This window comes from Astyanax mexicanus, chromosome 21 (genome assembly GCF_023375975.1).
Source record: "Astyanax mexicanus isolate ESR-SI-001 chromosome 21, AstMex3_surface, whole genome shotgun sequence".
NCBI classification, from domain to species: domain Eukaryota; kingdom Metazoa; phylum Chordata; class Actinopteri; order Characiformes; family Acestrorhamphidae; genus Astyanax; species Astyanax mexicanus.
Genome location: NC_064428.1, coordinates 22,550,653 through 22,570,169, shown reverse-complemented (window position 1 = coordinate 22,570,169; position 19,517 = coordinate 22,550,653). Strand labels below are relative to the sequence as shown.

Genomic DNA, 19,517 nt, shown 5'->3' with positions numbered 1-19,517 from the left:
ATGAGTTTCCCCATATTTCCACACAATAGGTCATATAAGGCAACATAAAAGAACAGTACAGTAGTGACTTCTGATTCAAAATATGTTTAGTTTTATATAATATTGCAATGGTTTTGGCCAGTTTTGTTTTTATGTGGTTTATGTGCTGTTTCCAACATAATTTATGATCAATTATCACACCCAGACATTTATTTTCATACACTCTTTCAATGTTAATATCATTGATCATAATTTTTACTTCCTTCTTTATTTTTCTATTGCCAAAGATCATAAACTTTGTTTTCCTTAAATTTAATGATAGCTTATTAACATCAAACCACTTCTTTAAAATGTTTAATTCTCTTTCTACTGTATTTAAAAGCATATCCAAGTTTTCTCCAGAGCAATATAAATTGGTATCATCAGCAAATAAGACAACGTTTAACAATTTAGATGCCTTACAAATATCGTTTATGTACAAATTAAACAATTTTGGTCCTAAAACTGAGCCTTGTGGCACCCCACATTTAACCTTCAGCATATCTGACTTGGTATTATTTATTTGAACATATTGGTATCTATTATTAAGATAACTTTTGAGCCATGAGTATGCTATTCCCCTAATACCATATCTCTCTAACTTTTTCATTAATAAGTTGTGATCAATAGTGTGATCAAAACTTCAATACATATGATGGGCCGCAGAAGATGGCTTGGGAAACAACCACAGATGTGTAACTTATGAGGTGTTATATTATCAGAGATGTGAAACACTGACCAGCATGCTCATGAGACCCAGAACTGAGTAAAATACAAGTGCTTTATAAAATAAGTTTTTCATTGCACTGCTCTTCTATATCTTTTTATTTATTGTATACAGTGATATGTGTTCATTTGTAGATGTTTATATTCTTCCACTCTGTGTTTTTGTGTGAGATATTTTTATCTATGCTTATACAGCTCTATTAAAACTTAAAGAGACCACTTCAGTTTCTGAATCAGTTTCTCTGATTTTGCTATTTATATGTATATGTTTGGTTAAAATGAACATTGTTGTTTTATTCTATAAACTACTGACAAACTTTCTCCCAAATTCCAAATATAAACATTGTAATTTAGAGCATTTATTTGCAGAAAATAAGAAATGGCTGAAATAACAAAAAAAGATGCAGAGCTTTCAGACCTTAGATAATGCAAAGAAAACAAGTTCATATTCATCAGAAATCAATATTTAGTGGAATAATCACAGTTTTTATGCATATTGGCATGTTCTCCTCCACCAGTCTTCCACACTGGTTTTGGATAACTTTATGCCACTCCTGTTGCAAAATTCAAGCAGTTCAGCTTGGTTTGATGGCTTGTGATCATCCATCTTTCTCTTGATTATATTCCAGAGTTTTTTTCAATTAGGTAAAATCAAAGAAACTCATCATTTTAAGTGGTCTCATTTTTCCAGAGCTGTATATATGAATATATTATAATTTATATTTATTGTTAAAAGTTATAATTTGTAGTTTCACCATGCCTCATTGTAATAAGTGAGATATACCTAAAGCCAGACCTGGGCATTTTACGGCTCAGGCCTTCACATATTTACCTCAGAAACTGACCTGGAATTTACTGCACTTGCTCAAGATTTCTCTCACTGAAAAATTTAAAAGTATTGAAGTGAGGTAAATGAGGTAATTAGCACTAATAATGGTATAATATTGGTGTGATTTATTGGTTTTATGCCCATTTTACATTGTTATTTCCTAATTGTAATATCTACTCTTATCAGTAATGGCTTATCAAAACCATATAATTACTGTTTTTATTTCATTATTATTTATATTTTTTACTATTGAGGCAAACTGAGGTGAATCTGTTGGTCTGGCCCTTTAAAACACTCCCAGTATATCATGTGGGGCCTTTGTGCGCTTTGGGACGCAGCCCGAGCCCTCGCACGCTGAAATGGGAACACAGGCAGACAGAAGTAGTTGAGTGTTGAAGACGCGAGCACGTTTACCGGCCAGGCAGGACTAAACGATGCACAGAAGATGGAGCTGAGGTGGATTTTAACGCTGTGTTGTGTTTTTCTCCTGAGTGGAGCGGAGTTTAGTGCTGCTCAGAAGGGTAAGAGCTTTATAACGCTTTATTACAGGCTTTATAATCATTTAGCAGCGGTGGAAAACCGGCCTGAGTGAATAAATCAGCCGGGAAACCCCGTTCACTCTCTGTAACCAGGCTACCTAACTCACATACCTACATGCTGCCTGCCGTTACTTCAGTTAGCATTAGCCTCAGACTCCTGAGACTCCTGTTACTTTAGTCTGAAAGTCTTTAATTTGCCAGAAATTAAAATACCGTCAGTTAACAGCTTGTTTAAATGCGAATCTGGGATAGGTAAAGGTCCCCTGTGAAGCTAAGTATTGTTTCTACACTATTATCCAATGTTTCAGCTCCATTGAACATTAAGAGGCACCTTGTAGTTCTGTAGCCACATACTGTTTACTTATCTTTTCTCTGTATACTAGCTTCATTATCTCATTTCACCCTGTTCTTCAATGGTCAATAATCCATTTTATAAGTAAAAGTACAAGTGCTCTATCAAAAAGTGACTCGAGTAAAAGTGCTCTATCAAAAAAAGTAAAAAGCACTCTAGAGCTGTGATGACTGACAGTGCTCTATTAAATAAGTGACTTGAGTAAAAGTGCTCTATCAAATAAGTGACTTGAAAAAGTACTCTAGTGCTCTGTCAAAAAAAAGTGGCGATAAAATATTTAAGTGCTCTAATAAATAAGTGAATTGGGTAAAAGTGCTCCATCATATAAGTGACTTGAGTAAAAGTACAAGTGCTCTATCAAATAAGTGACTTAAGAAACTACTCTAGTACTTTAATACTAAATAGGTATTACAAGGTAATACAAGAGATCTACTAAATAGGTGAATTAAGTAAAAGTGCTCTATCAAAAATTAGCTTGAGTCAAAGTACTCTAGTGCTTTAGGAGTTAAAGTGTTCTTTAAGCTCCACACTACAAGTAGAAGTACTAAAGTATTCCAAATATTTTGTACTTAAGTATTGCAAGTAGTTTATTGAGTAGTAAAATATACTACTCAAGTACAGAAAGTAAACATACAGTATTGTGATTTGTAGTTATTAACGAAAGCAGTGGAAAGTTCTCAGAGTGAAATGCAGAACTAGAGCAGCATGGTCTTATACGATCAGCTTGATCGCTTGATTCACACTCAGTGATGAGCAGCTTCATTACACCCTGTGACAATAACAGTATTAAACTCATGGGAAAAAAAATAGTGAAATTAAAGTGGAAGTAGGAGAAAAATATAATGCTGTGGTAAAGTACAGATACAGTATTTTAGTACCTAAGGTAAGTAGTAAAGTAGTTCTACTTTATTACTATACATCTCTAGGGTTGTGCTGGAGACACAACAGTGCTGCTGCTGAAGTTTTTAAATACCACATCAGTTTCACTCCTGGACTGAGAACATGTCACCATGCAGAAATATGTAGGTCCTGTGGGCAGGGCAGGGTCCCGTGGGCAGCATTCTGTGGGCAGCGTCCCATCCACTAACGAACATTGATGTTGCTATGTTTTCATTCCCTCAATGTAACAATCTGTTCCCTCAGTTCCATAAATGGAATGCTGGGAGGGAACAGAGGAGGGCTGTTCAACAAAAGTTAGTACTCATTATAATGTTTCACTACACCCCAAAGTCCATTTCACACCAGAGTTTGATTGTAAGCCTCCAACCACAGTCTTTATTGCAATAGATTAATTGTAAAATATTATTAAATTGTAAACCTTTTATTTTAGAACATTTAGTTTGAAACATTTAGTTCATGATAGGGGTGTGCCATATCGTATCGTTCTGGATCATTGACTTGTGTTACAAATCTGATTAAATTCTTGTATTTTTTAATCTCTCACTTAGGGGTGTGGAGTATTATATTGTATGTAATAATATTTTTTTTCTTGCAGTGTATAGTGTATTTTTGAAATAGTTTTTTTTTTAAGTGTTTTGTCATATCGCCAAGAGTATCGTTATCGTGAAAATACCATGAAATATTGTGATATTATTTTAGGGCCATATCGCCCACCCGTAGACACAAGATGGCAGAAATATCTGAACAAGATCTCTGAAGCAGCCAAGAAGTTTCAGCCATGCAGCCAAGAGAACTGCAGCTGCCACACCAGGTACTAATCTCAGCTGTTTAAATGTAAGGCAAGTTTGTATTTTTAAGGGAAGCATGAGCTCTTCTTCAGAGATGTAAGGCTTAAGCTTTTATCAGTCTTCTGAGATACTAAATAAGTCTGTCTTTGTCAATTCTTTCTCCTTGCTTGGTTCCAGTGTCCTGAAAGACGACCTGCAGCTTTTCAGAAATGGCATATCAAAGGAGCTAATGCTGAACACGGTGCAGCGAGGTGTGGGAACACACTACCAGGTTATCGGGCACAAGCTCTACCGAGAACAGGACTGCATGTTCCCGGCAAGGTCGGTGCTGTACTGTATGTGTGGCTTTATATTGCCTGTGTTTAACATACACCTTACAGTACAGTAAAGTGGCTTCGTCCTGTGTGTGTACAGGTGCAGTGGAGTGGAGCATTTTATCCTGGAAGTGATTGACAGATTGCCTGATATGGAGATGGTCATTAATGTTCGGGACTACCCTCAGGTGCCTGCATGGTCTCAGCAGCTGCTGCCTGTTCTGTCCTTTAGCAAGGTGCGTCAATTTTCACACACACACAGCCAACAAATAACACACACAAATGCAAACCTGAATGGTATTGTGTCTTAAAACTTTTATTTTCTTTAGATCACCTTGTTATACATTGTAATGCATGAGGAAAAAATACTGTTTTATAATGTTTTGCATATTCATCCTAATTGCATTTAAGATCTGGTACCCTGCCTCTGATTTGATTCAAAAGTATGATGATTTAGGCCTGTGGTTTACACAGTACTGATAGTGCTCGTTGGTATGCCTTTTTAATTCCTGTTTTAGCCCCATTAACATAGTATTTCCAGCACAGAACCAAAGAAGCACATTTTGAACACCAGCTCTAGGATTTGGTGTGAGGCTTTATTGTTTTTGACACTCTCTGGTCTTCCTGTATGTTTTTAGACACCAGACTACCGGGATATCATGTACCCTGCGTGGACGTTTTGGGAGGGAGGTCCTGCAGTGTGGCCTATTTATCCCACTGGACTGGGACGGTGGGACCTGATGAGAGATGACCTGAAAAAGTGAGTTTCATCTATTTACTGCAATCAATCAGCAACTTGATTTTCACACCTGTAGTTTATTTTTCTGGCCCAAATCATTTGAAGCTTTTGTGTACTTGGATTTGTTTTTCTCCATTAGTTTGGTTTGTTTTTGCACAGCACAAACCTAAATGCAACAAAATGCGCCCAACAAATCACGAGTGACACATGGTCTCCTCTAATTGGACATAGCTGTCGGGAATAAGGAACACAGGAACAAGAAAGTAAATATAGCAAGAAGATTCTGGGATCCAGATCAGTGTATATATTTGTGCAGTGTGAAGCTACTTTCACACCGAATGCAGGAAATTTGCTGCTGCACTTTCAAACAAAGTGTTTTTAATGGAATGCAAAGTGCATATGTCTGAGTTGTGTGGCTGCAAGCAGTGAACGCTGCACATACATCGTTCAGTATGTAAACCATTTAGATTGGAGCAGCAGCAGAGACAGCATTTGTTCATAGCTATAGTAATTATCTGGGTAATAAATCAAGTTAAACTGCACCTGAACAGCCGTGTAGCTCAAACACAATGTATTTGGTGGTTGGTTTCTATCGAGATCAGATCACATTCTTATCACAAGCACCACAAACTGCCTTCTCCTTCTTAATGCGATTTCTTAACTTAAGTTTGTTTCTCTTTCTCTCCGTCAGATCAGCTGCTCAGTGGCCCTGGAAAAAGAAAAGTTCCAAAGGATTCTTTAGGGGCTCCAGGTGAGTAAATATAGTCTTGTTGTTCTGAAGAAGCTTCACATTAGTGGAATTCTGTTCTGCTGCTACAAGGGCAGTCTAGTTTTTCTTTCTTAAGCTCTAATCTGTTTTGCTCTTTACTCAGAACTAGTCCAGAGAGAGACCCTTTAGTACTACTTTCCAGAGAGGCTCCTGACCTGGTGGATGCAGAATATACAAAGAACCAGGCCTGGAAATCTGAGAAGGTCTGTTTACTTATTGTGTATACATTTTTTTTGCAGGAAAATGATTGCATGCTTTATTTTCTTATATAGTTGTTTATATAGTTGAATTGCATGCTTACATTTTAATAGCAGTGCAGTCAAATGTCCTTACTGCTGAATATGACTGGCAAATTCAGATACAGTGTCAGTTTTCTTTTTCGTCTACTCTTTCTTATTTTATTTAAATTTTTTTGCTGCCTTGTAACAGGACACTCTGGGAAGACCACCAGCCAAAGAAATTCCGCTCGTAGACCACTGTGAATACAAGTAAGATCCTGCACTTTTTAACACTTTTACACACTTTTAGTGTGCATAAACTCAGGGTGTAAGAAAGTATACAGCTCTGGAAAATATTAGGAGACCACTACGAGCAACAATTGTCCCAAATTCCAAATAAAAATATTGTTATTTAGAGCTTTTATTTGCAGAAAATGAGAAATGGCAATGAACATGCAGAGCTTTTAGACCTCAAATAATACAAAGAAAACAAGTTCACATTCATGAAGTTTCAGAGTTCTGAAATTAATATTTGGTGGAATACTCTAATTTTTAATCACATTTTTCATGCTTCCTGGCATGTTCTCCTCCACCAGCCTTATATATTGCAATATTTTATTTGTATTTGTAATCTATGGATTCTCAAAAATGTAATATTACTATTTCGAATCTCTGTCATGCTGCTTGCCATCAGCAGCCAGAGTCCCGCAAGAGCACAAAGTGTTTCTGCTCTCTCTGGGTGGGTAGATGGCGCTCTCTTTCCACATCACTCCCAAAGTAATGTCGACCAGCACTAGACGTCTGTTCGCTAAAGAGCAGTGTTGTACACTGTATATATTTGTTCAAAAATGATTAAGGGTTTTATTTGAATAACTGTGTTGTTGAATGACATGCATGAACATGCTTACATCAGTTACAAGTTCTCAATGTGGCTTTTGACTTATTTTGATGAAATACGCAGCCCCTACTATTGGCTCCATGCCTAATGCCAGGAGTGAACTAGTGGGATATTGTGAACTGTGTTCTCTGGAATGATGGTGCTCCATCCAACAGTTTGGATAAGGTGGGATAAGGTTAGGCGCTAATGATCCAACATCCTGCATTGAAATCCTCACAGCAATGTTCCAACAGTTAGTATAAGGTCTTCCCTTGACAGTGGAGATGGTTACTCCAACAAGAGCAGAATACACTCTTTTTTTTTTTTTTTTTTTAATAACAGATTTTAAATGAGCAGGTGTCAAAATACTTTTCTTAATGTTCAAAGCCGCTGCCCACATTTACTCTCATTTTACTCCGTCTACCTTTTCAGACTGTGTAGAACCTAAAACCGTAGCTTTCATGGCTGCAGCAGACTGTTTTCCTGCTATTGTTTTCTATATGTGGCAACCCAGGGTGTGGTAATGGTACTGGGAGAATGACAGTGGGCTGGTTCGGAGGCTAAAAAATGCACACAGATCACAGTGACGTACCACACTGTTCAAATAAGACAAAGATCTGCCAGTGCTTAAGTTTATAGTGTTCTCTTAATATCTGATTATACATCCTACATACATCATGTTATGAGTTACTACAAGAGATACAATGGTCTGAAATCACTATAAAATCCAATTAGTTGTGAGATCCTAAAGGTAAAGGTATGAGGTAATATCTTCACAGGAAAAAAGACATGATATAAGTGGCAGATGTATGAGTGAATCCCGGTGTACGACTGCAGGAAATAATACATAATTTCTCATTTTTGTCAAGGGCTGAAAGTGCTAATGATGCGTGATACTCCCGACACTGTGCTCCAGGCTAAATGACTTGTCACAGAGCACCAGGTTGATACTGATATTGAGTGGTGTGCTGTCTGTTGTCGCTCACAGCAGTGGTTCCAGGGCAGGCGTCTGATACTTTTTCCCCTATTTTTTTTACTAGAACATACCTGTTCTAGACAGTGGTCTAGATCTGTGTCCCAGCCGGATAAAATATGTTACATGGGTGCAGACATGGTATATTCTCCATCTTCCAATCTGTAACCAGTAAATTGATCAAGCAAAACTATTTGTACTTCATTTCTAAAAACATTATAATTGATTTACTATAATTTATTGATGTACTTCTATCCTGTGATTTATGTCATGTCTGTGTATACATACACACACATATCGTATGAAGAAGATTTGTCAGGGTGGTGGGTAAAGATTTAAGAGCTCTTAATTAATCTGTTCTGTTGTGTTTGAATGGCAGTTTAGTGTGTTTGTGTAAAAAAGGCCAGATGGTAATAGGATAGAAGGGTTTAACGCCAGGTAATGATTGGATAGAACTGTTTAAATCTGTGGCATAATGGGATAAAAGTGGATTCCGCAAGATGTTGGAAACATCCCTTTGAGATTCTGGTCCAAGCTGACGTAATTGCATCACGCAATACCTGCATTTTTTTCAGGATTCTTTCAAAAGTGTGAATCTCAAGTGTGGTTCTGCCACATCACAGAAGAAGAACTGAAGCAGCTGAAGAAAACTGAATTTTGTATTGAATTGTCATGTTTATATGTGCTTTGTGAAATGGTTGTTCAGTGCTAGATAAAAACTTTTGGAGGTTAGTAAATTGTTGAGTGTGTAAGATGCACATGGTCAGTGTCATTTGAGCAATGATTTATTCAGCACCCATCCCAGCATCCATTTCTTCTTCAAAAAAAAAAAAAAGATTTAGAATCTCGATCTCCTGATGACAATACACATTTGTATAGTGTCCTGTCCTCTGTCCTAGATGCCTCTTAGCCCATAGAAGCTGACGCCACTTCTGGGCATGGTTAAGATGTAAGGTTTCTGTTTTGCACAGTAAAGTTTTATCCTCTGTGAAATAGACTTTTGTCCAATAGCCACCTCCATTCTCTCCCAGCATTCTGAAACACACGCTTTTAGCTGATGCTTCCAACAGGTTTACAATGCTAGTGATTGGGGCGTAGTGTTGCCCATGTAGATAAATCCCTATTTTTACACTATTGACAAGCTCAAAGTAGCTCCACACTTCATTTGTAGAATTGAAAACAAGGCACTGAGAACTTTAAAAGTGCACAGATGGTTTATTAAAAACATTGTTTATACACACAGTACGGTGAGGGAGTTCTGCGGGCTCCACCATCCACCTAGTCATGGGAACACCTAGGATAGGGGAACAGATTGCATAATTAATTCTTTGGAAATGCATGAATTTCAGCTGTTGCTAAAAAAATATGTCTGTAATATTCATGCCTTTCTTTTATGCCTGGAGAATCACATGTATAAACTACCACTGAAGTGTGGAGCTTCTTTTAGCTTGTTAATGGTGTACAAATAGCAATTTCTTTGCATGGGCAACAGTATGCCCCTATCGCTTGCTTTTTTAAGCCAGTTAGGAGCATCAGCTAAAAGCACTGTATTTCAGAAGGCTGGGGGTGAACGAAGGTGGGCTATTGGACAACTTGTTATAATGTTTCACTACACCCCCAGTCCATTTCACACCAGACTTCTCCTTTAAGAGCCAATTGGGAATGTACCTCATATATTGCAGTGCTTGGCAAAGATTTGTTTGTTTGGTTATTAAGTAAAAGGTTATTATTGCTTTTTTTTAAAAAGCTGTATAATCTTTCTATCTTCTGTCTCCAAACCAGGTACCTCTTTAATTTCCGTGGAGTAGCAGCCAGCTTCCGCCTCAAGCACCTGTTCCTCTGCGGTTCCTTGGTGTTCCACGTCGGGGAGGAGTGGCTGGAGTTCTTTTACCCTCAGCTCAGGCCCTGGGTTCACTACATCCCTGTCAGACAAGACCTTACTGACCTCAGGTGACCTCCACCTTCCCCCACAGCCATCTGCTTCTTCCTGAAGCTGATTACCACAAGTGCATGTAGGGTGCAGGGAGGAGGAGGAGTGTATTATATGAGGATCAGGGGTGGAAGTGTGTGACCTCAGACCTCAGATTTCAACACCGTGTGATTTGATCATGCTGGTGTAGTTCACTGCCAGATATGCTTCTCGTAGAGATGCATAAAGCTCTGTTACAAACATGATTCTTAATGTTTCATTTGAGGCACCTTTCAAGTAACCATTTTACTTGCAAGGCAAGTTATAACACATACCATTCTATATGGACTAGGGCTGTCCCTAACGATTATTTTTTAAACGATTATTCTAACGATTATTTTTTTCGATTAGTCGACTAATCTATTCATTGAGAAACATATTTAAATAATTATTTTACGTTTTAAAGCAAACGATAAATTACTATATTTATATATAATAACAACAACAACAACAACAACACAAGCCTACTAAACCAAACCCCACATTTATAATCACTTACATGTACAGCACGTTGTTTAGATCTATAACGCTAAAAATGGATAAGCTCCCATACACCACAACCGTGTGTTGCACTGTTTTCTGTGACCGCTAGATTTTGTGACCACTGGCAAGTAGTTCTCAGCAGACCGGTGCACTGGCCGATTCGAAACGTGTTCGTTTCTAATGTTTACCCCGACTGGCCAAAACGGTTCAGTTTAGGGCTGAGGGTAAGATGTAGGTATAGAAAGCTTCCGTTTTGCCAATGAACGCTCATAACCGTGAGCACTGGTCACAAAATTCCGACGGTGACAGAAAACGGTGTGACACCGCAGCGCCGACGGCGCTAGCTAAAATAACTTAAGGCAGCTAGCTTAGCTAAACACCTGAACTTATGAATAATGCTACTGTTTCTGGAAACTATATATATAAATATAAACCAAAAATGTATAATTTCTGCCTGTGGCAGGTTTAAAACCTTTGGTAGACAGCCTTAAGTATTTTTAAGGACACCCGCGGAGACCCTGATGTAAACGGTAACTTACTGTGTGACCCTGTTGACATAGTGCTCCTGGATGTTTGCGCTTCAAGTGCTCCTTTTGCACGTATGGCAGAGGACCACATTGTTGCCCTTTTGCGTGAAATGCTCCCAAACTTTAGATGCCCGCTGGCGTTTTTTTGTAGCTGGAGATTGCTCTCCGGAGTCCAAGCTCTCCAGAGCTTAGATTCTCTGCCCGAACCCGACATGACCCGAGGCCCGCCCGTAAATCCGACCCGGGCTCCAGAAAATAGTCCGAGATGTAGGCGTCTGTTTTTTAATTATATTTTTATTAAAAAAAAAAAATAACGAAAACTGAAAGTGAAACTAAACTAATTTATTTATAAGCGCTGTTTTCACTACCGCAGTTCTACAGCGGGGGTGTTGTGCCGATTCTGTCCGCGAAGCGGGAGTCAGATTCAGCAGAGAGTCGGATTCGGCACAAACGCGGCGGCACCTCGCGGTCCGCGGTGTCAGTTGTAAGCGCTCGCGCTAGCCGCAAAATACGGCAGAAAACACTGAGGGAGCCGCAGAATTATGAATTGGACTAGAATATGAGCACGAGGAGATCAAAGAGAACCTTCACCTGTGAGTAGCTCTCTCTCTCTCTCTCTCTCTCTCTCTCTCTCTCTCTCTCTCTCTCTCTCTGTCTCTCTCTCTGTGTCTCTCGCACGTGAACTCCTCCGCGTTTGACTTGCAGAACTGTGTTTAGCTGTTCTTAAAAATCATTTTAATTAAATAATAGTTCTATGCTTCTATGTTACCGTGTTAATTAACATAATTCTGATCATATTTCGCTCATTAAAACAGCCCGAAAACAGCCAGTTGGAATTTTTGGGCCCGATCTAACCTCTAATGCTCTCCACAGGCGCCGCCATGTTTACGACGCGCCGACGCACGTTATGCAAATCGATGTATTTTTGTAATCGATGACGTCGATTATGTCGACGCGTCGCCCCAGCCCTAATATGGACCAAACTATTGGGACAGCTGCCCATTTATTGTTTAGTCTGTTGTAAAAAAAAAAGTGTTTATCACGCTTTTATTGGAGTAAATATATCTACTGAACAAGGAAAGAGCACTGCTGTGAGGATCGGATTGCACTTAGTGACGTGGGCATTAGTAAGATCAGGATGTAGGATGATCACAACCCCACCCAATCCACATTTCCCAAGCTTATCTCAAACACACCATCATTCCAGAGAACACAGTTCTACTGCTACCAGATTAAATCTGATTTATGTTTATTTGCTCCAGAGTGTCGTATCTTATGGGCATTACTTCTCTTCATCTCAATATTTTAGGGTATTTTTGTGATAACTGAAAAAAGCTGCATACTACTACTACTACTACTACTACTACTACTACAATAAAATAAAGTTTAAATAAATTTAAACAGCAGAAACTTACCAAGAGTCTAATTTTGTATAAAACAATAGTAATGTAACTAAATAAAGAATGCAACATAAATATAAATATAAATGTGTAAAAAGTAGGAAAATCTACCAAAATACTATGGATTTATGCATATATGGATATATATATGCATATATATGGATGCATATATACCTCTGGGACAAAAAATAAGAGACTACTAAAATGATTATTATTTTTTTTATTTTACCAAATTGAAAACCTCTGGACTATAATTAAGAGGAAGATGGATGATCACAAGCCATCAAACCAAGCTGAACTGCTTGTATTTCTGCACCAGGAGTAAAGGCATAAAGTTATCCAAAAGCAGTGTGTAAGACTGGTGGAGGAGAACATGCCAAGATGCAAAACTTTATGAATATGAACTTGTGTGTTTTATTTGAGGTCTGAAAGCTCTGCATCTTTTTTGTTATTTCAGCCATTTCTCATTTTTTGCAAATAAATGCTCTAAATGACAAAATTGTTATTTGGAATTTGGGAGAAATGTTTTCTGTAGTTTATAGAATAAAACAACAATGTTAATTTTACTCAAACATAAACCTATAAATAGCTTAATCAGAGAAACTGATTTAAAAACTGAAGTGGTCTCTTATTTTTTTTTTCCAGAGCTGTATAAACTGCAAACCTAAATACTGATACAAACAAAGTAATGCTTACAAAACAGAATATTACACATATTACACACCTCTCAGATCTGCACACTCTTGGTATGCAGAACAATAGTTGCTGCTTTTCTTTCATGCTGTGAAGCTCCAGCTCATCCCAAATCAACTTAAATCACCATCTCAGTTGATCAGTTTTAGATCAGGGTATTGTGGAGGACACAATTTCTTTACTTATTTTTTATTTATTTATTTTTACTGTTTACTACATAATGCCATATGTGTCCCTTAATTGTTTTCATGTCTTTAAAGTAAATTAAATAAATAAATAAATAAAAACATTGAATGAGAAGGTGTGTTAAATATTTTCACTGGTACTGTATTTTTTTTATTATTTAATATTTATTATATTATTTATAAGTTATCCAGTGTAGAAGCCCTGAAGATTTTACTGTAAGGACTTTGTATAACAGGAAATTCTAGAAATCTGAAATTCTGAAATTTGAACTAATAATAGTAGTAATTATTAGCTGAATGCTCAACAAATTCTCATTAAAGGATGTTTATACAGGGAGCTGCTGCAGTTCGTCAAGGAAAATGACAAAGTGGGAGAAGCTATTGCAATAAGGTAAGACTGAATTGCTAGCTCTAGATTAGTTATAAATATAAATCTAATCTATAGGTAAAATTTCTTTGCTAAGATATCATTGTATTTGTTCCTTTCAGAGGTCAGGCGTTCATACAGGATCACCTGCGTATGGAAGACGTGTCCTGCTACTGGGAAAGGCTCCTCACCGACTTCAGCAAGCTCCTCACATACAAGCCTAAGCGCAAATCCAACTACAAGCAGGTCACTCACAAGCCCAGTAGGTCTGAACTGTGAACGGTGGACAGTCTGGAGTATCTGAACCTGAAGATTGTAACAGTGCTGCAGGTCAAACCAGTAAGCCACTGGCTTTGGCACTGGTTTAAGCCCTTCTTAAAGTTGAAGGGACCCTGAGCTATTACAGACTGTCCATTAGCATTCATAGCATTTATAGGTTCATAGTAGTTACTGAGCAATAAGTCTTAAGATTAATAGCTGAATAAATAGATGCTTTTTGACCCTGGTAAATCAATACTAAAGGCAGCTCTTCATAATGAATCGAATGTTCGGTGCCCAAAGCTCTCATCAGAAGCCAGAAATTGAGGTTTAAATAGGAAATAAATACATAAATAAATGTGGTGGACCCATTTACACATTGCTCTTTCCTACAGTGCATTTGTTTATTTATCGTACTCTGTCTATGGCTGCTTATGACTGTAATGTCTCTACATACTTAGTAAAGGCAGCTTTATGAAGGCATCTTCACTGATTTTAAGTTTCTGCAGCTTCTAATACACTCCAAAGTGCTCCTTTCTCAGTCATGTTCAGCTATCACGACAAATGACCTTTGATGTACTGTTTTTTTCTTTACATTTTACATGGGCGTGGTAATGTCTCCCTTGACTTTTGCTCCATGTCTCATGGAAGCATGAATGTCCAATGCTGCACTGACCTGTGCGATATGCATGTGGGGTCTTCTGCATCAAATGTGAATGGGACAATCACACAGACAATTCTACCCAGACACCACCAGTCACAATCATTACCACATACTGCACTGTCCACTGTGAGTGGTAATGCCTTTTAAGGTGTATTCCCAGTAGACAAGTGACACTGTGAATCGAGGAATGATGAATTCCAACACGATTTTGGAAATGGCATGTCTGATTCATCTTTGATTCACAATCAGATCTCGCTTCAATCATTTCTCTGATGATTCATGTAGCTACTGGGACCCTGAACATGCAGGCCAGTGTTCAGCCTTACAAGATAACACCTCACAGATTCTACAGGTGTGGGCATGCCCAAGCGATTTCCTGAGGTAACACTTGATGATAGATTTACACACTGATCCCATGACTTTTGGCATGTCAGTGTAAAGCGAAAAGTCTGCTGAGATTCAAAACTTCCCCTTACCCCAAATGTGCTCCATCATTAAATACATGTTTAGGGTCCAAAGTTTATTATTTTGTTTTATTGAGTTTCACAAACATAGAAATCAAATAGAATTTTTTCATCCATGCAATGTAATTTTATTTACAACCCAAATTTCAATGAAGTTCAACTTATATTCAATTGAATAAACTACAAAGAAAAAGAGTATTTAATCTTCAAACAGATAAACTTTATTGTTTCTTGCAAATATTCACTCATTTTTAATTTGATGTCTTGAACTGAAGTTTGGGACAGGAGCAACAAAAGACTGAGAAAGTTGAAGGATGCTTAAAAACACCTGGGGCATTCCACAGGTGAACAGGTTCTATGAAAACAGGTGAGAATCATGATTGGATATAAAGGGAGCATCCCTGAAAGGCTCAGTTGTTCACAAGCAAGGAGAGATGCATGGGGAGAGATTCACCATCATTTGTGAACAATTGCTTGAGCAAATAGTCCAACAGTTTAACAATAACGTTTTTCAATGTGCAATCGCAAGAAATTTAGAGAAAGAAATTTCATCATCTATAGCCCATAATGTCATTATGAAGTGCACAATACGACAACAGAGGCTCCGTAAGGAGAGCAACTAAAGAAGTACATCAAGCAAAAATGGCAAAGAATTCCACCTATAAAGCTTTAACTTTGGAACGTGTTGCAGCATCAAATTTTTAAATTGAGTAAATATTTGCCAAAAACTTTTTTTTTCCTGTTTGAACATTAAATATCTTGATTTTGTAGTGAATAAAATTTAATTTAGTTTTTAAATGATTTGCAAATCATTGTATTTTTTTTTTATTAATGTTTTCCTCAATTTCCCAACTTCATCGGAATTGGGGATGTAGATTTTTGACTAAAATTAGTTTTTAGGTTTTGAGGTGATAGAAAATTATATATTGGGTTATTTTAAGCTTTTTTATGTCCAGGGACTTATAACTTATAATTTTCTTATAACAGTCTGTGTCTACAGAATAATACTGTAGTTAGAGTGAAATAAAATAAGAACTAAAGAACTAATAAAAGAACTAGTCATTAGTTTTAGGCTCTTGCTTTTTTTTATTTCCATTGTTTTTATTTCCATGTCTGGAACCAGACCTGTGACTTAATGAATACAGATTTATATAGAGGCATACTGCTGAGTGGCAAAATTAAAATAAAGCTGCTCTCCAGTATGAACACAAATATGTTATAAGATGTAGCGATAACGCACACCTATTAATTAAGAGAAAGTATTATTATAAAATATTATTTTGTAAAAATAATTCTGGCTGTTATTTTTGCTAAATATTTTGCTCAGCATTCTTCATTTAAAAATAATAATGCAACATCTAGGAGCTTATATCTGTATAAATACTGTAGAAAAAATAAAATACATGCTTACATACAGCTCTGGAAAAAATGAAGAGACCACTTCAGTTTCTGAATCAGTTTCTGTGATTTTACTATTTATAGGTATATGTTTGAGTAAAATGAACATTGTTGTTTTATTATATAAACTACAGAAAACATTTTTCCCAAACTCCAAATAAAAATATGGTCATTTAGAGCATTTATATTCAGAAAAAGAGAAATGGCTGAAATAACAAAAAAGACGCAGAGCTTTCAGACCTCAAATAATGCAAAGATAACAAGTTCTTATTCATAAAGTTTTAGGAGTTCAGAAATCAATATTTGGTGGAATAACCCTGGTTTTTAAATCACAGTTTTCATGCATCTTGTTTGTTTTCCGTCACCAGTCTTACACACTGCTTTTGGATAACTTTGTGCCACTCCTGGTGCAAACACTGAAGCAGTTCAGCTTGGTTTGATGGCCTGTGATCATACATTTTCCTTTTGATTATATTCCAGAGGTTTATAATCAAAGAACCTCATCATTTTTAAGTGGTCTCTTGTTTTTTTCAGAGCTGTAAATCATTTCTACAACATAGTATCACTTTATATAAGTCTATAGACAAAATTATCAGGACACCTGCTTATTAATTGTTTGTTTTCAAATATAGGGGTATTGAAAATGAGTCTATTCTTCTATTGTTGGAGGAACTGTCTCTACTGTCCAAGAAAAGGATTTCTACTAGATTCTGGAGCATTGCTGTGAGGATTTGATTGCATAATTTATAGACATTTATATACATCTGCAGACGGTCTGATAGTGTATTATTTGAGGGATAGCCACAGTCTTTACTGCCCTCTACTGTCAGAAAAATGGAGAGACCGGTCCTTATGAATGTAGTGCAGTTTCCTCTTATGTGTTTGTGCTGTCCCTGCCAGTGGAACTAAAGGTTATTCACAGGTATTTTTGAGCAGAGCCATAGATAAACCATTTTCATTAAGTAAAGGATATTTAGAGTTTCCAAATTCAACACGGAAGTGCCACGATCAAACCAGAACATCATCGTTTTTTCCATCAACGCCGCCACAATGGCACTGCAATGTCGAATATGTTCTAGTATTCTTCAGGTATGCACAGAGAGCCTGCCTAAGATCTCCCGCATTTCTGAATAATATGATGTGGCCACGACTTAGTAAGGGGTGAAACAAGATCCTTAAATTGTTTCTATCACATGCTGAGGCAGGGGAACAAGATATTTAAGTCATGGCTATGATATGATAAGGCACTGAAACAAGATAATTAAGGTGAGGGAATGTACTGTAAGTCATGGCAACCATGTAGTGAAGTGTGGGAAAGTAAGTCTTGGTCACAACAGCAGAAGGTGTGGGAATAAGATAATTAAGGCGTGAGAATGTACTGTAAGTCATGGCAACCATCTACTAAAGTGTGGGAATGTAAGTCTATATCACAACTGCGTAAGGTGTGGGAACAAGATTATTAAGTCATGGCTATGACACGATAAGCCATGGGAACAAGATAATTAAGGCTTGGGAATGTAAGTCTTAGCAACCACTAAATTAAGTGTGGGAATGTACGTCTTGATCAAGGTGTGGAAACAAAAAAATTATTTTGCGGAAATAACATGATAAGGCATAGGAGCAAGATGATTATCTTGTTTTCATGCCTTACTGTGTGTGGCCATCATTTATTGAGCTCTTTTCCACGTAATTATGTTGTGGCCCTGACTCAATATAAGGCTTTGTCACAATTTCGTAAAATGTGTAAAAAAAATATATATATAGACATAGGATGAAGTTCTTTTTACCATGTGTTACCTAATAATGCACATGACTTATTTATCTTGCTTCTACACGTTACTAAGTCATAGCCACGTTTTATTTGTATTTATTCAGGATGTCTCAGCAGGGCTCCGTAAGTCTGATATTTTATGTTTAGCTCTAGCGGTAGCGTGGATTTACACTGTGCTCAGTTTTTTTCACTGACTCAATTGTGATTGAAAGGCCAAAAGCCAAACTTACAATAAATAGTGAACAGTGAACTACACAATTTGTATTCAGCATCAGCACTCTTACCTCTTCATGTGTGTTTTTTTACATTCAGATACTCGTGTTCATGCAGAATGCTCTGAAATGATGTTTGGAAAATACAATATTTTGCTTTGGAGACCAAATAAATTGTATTTTCAAGAGTTTGGGTGCTTGTTTGTTATTTCAGAAATGCAGAGTAAAATGTGGACCCTGCACATGATGATTAAATGACTCCAATTCTTCCTAAATGACTCCATATGAAACTAATGCCTTCCCAATAGGGCTTTAGTTTTACAGGTCAGACGGCTGAGTTCATTTTTTTTTTCTCATAGTGTGGAGAAAATAACTGAACCATTGGAAGAAATATTCTCTTTTATAGCTTCCTATGAAATAAGTAGATATTATAGTATGATTTGTTTTACTTTAGGATACACATAAATCATATTTTCCCACCTTAATCACCTCATAATTTCTGTCATGCATGCCTTTTTAATGCCCGGATTTTTCAAAACTTTAAGTATATACAGCTCTGGGAAAAATTAAAAGACTAACTTAGTTTCTGAAAAAGTTGAGCCGATTTTGCCATTTATAGGTTTATGTTTGAGTAAAATGAACATTTCTCCCAAATTCCAAATAAAAATATTTACATTTAGAGGAAAATTAGAAATGGCTTAAATAACAAAATGTATAGCTTTCAGACCTCAAATAATGCAAAGAAAACAAGTTCATATTCATAAATTTTAAGAGTTCATAAATCAATATTTGGTGGAATAACCCTGGTTTTTGGTAACAGTTTTCGTGTATCTCTGCATGTTCTCCTCCACTAGTCTTACACACTGCTTTTGGGTAACTTTATGCCACTGCTGGTGCAAAAATTCAAGCAGTTCAGCTTCGTTTGATGACTTTTGATCATCCATCTTCCTCTTCATTATATTCTAGAGGTTTTCAATTTGGGAAAATCAAAGAAACTCATTTTTTATGTATCTATACTACCTGTCAACAGTTGTAGAATAAGTTTGCCATTTAAGCTTCAGTTTCAGTCAGTAACTGGAAATGG

At 36.9% G+C, this 19,517-nt stretch overlaps 1 protein-coding gene across 1 annotated transcript; it reads left to right on the top strand.

Moving 5' to 3' along the window:
- The first annotated feature begins 1,941 nt into the window (after positions 1 to 1,941).
- On the top strand, positions 1,942 to 18,621 carry poglut1 (protein O-glucosyltransferase 1). Its single transcript, XM_022674787.2, has 11 exons — positions 1,942 to 2,094; positions 4,064 to 4,175; positions 4,330 to 4,473; positions 4,567 to 4,702; positions 5,105 to 5,226; positions 5,897 to 5,956; positions 6,078 to 6,177; positions 6,404 to 6,462; positions 9,825 to 9,992; positions 13,634 to 13,690; positions 13,789 to 18,621. Exons 1-11 carry the CDS (start codon positions 2,019 to 2,021, stop codon positions 13,943 to 13,945), a joined length of 1,191 nt encoding a protein of 396 aa, XP_022530508.1. The 5' UTR covers positions 1,942 to 2,018; the 3' UTR covers positions 13,946 to 18,621.
- The last annotated feature ends 896 nt before the right edge of the window (positions 18,622 to 19,517 follow it).

Bases quoted from the DNA above. Each gene is read 5' to 3' on its own strand.
- poglut1 (XM_022674787.2), top strand. From the start codon at position 2,019: ATGGAGCTGAGGTGGATTTTAACGCTGTGTTGTGTTTTTCTCCTGAGT. The intron at 6,178-6,403 runs GTCTGTTTACTT...GCCTTGTAACAG, and splicing joins AGGCCTGGAAATCTGAGAAG to GACACTCTGGGAAGACCACC. The intron at 13,691-13,788 runs GTAAGACTGAAT...TGTTCCTTTCAG, and splicing joins GGAGAAGCTATTGCAATAAG to AGGTCAGGCGTTCATACAGG.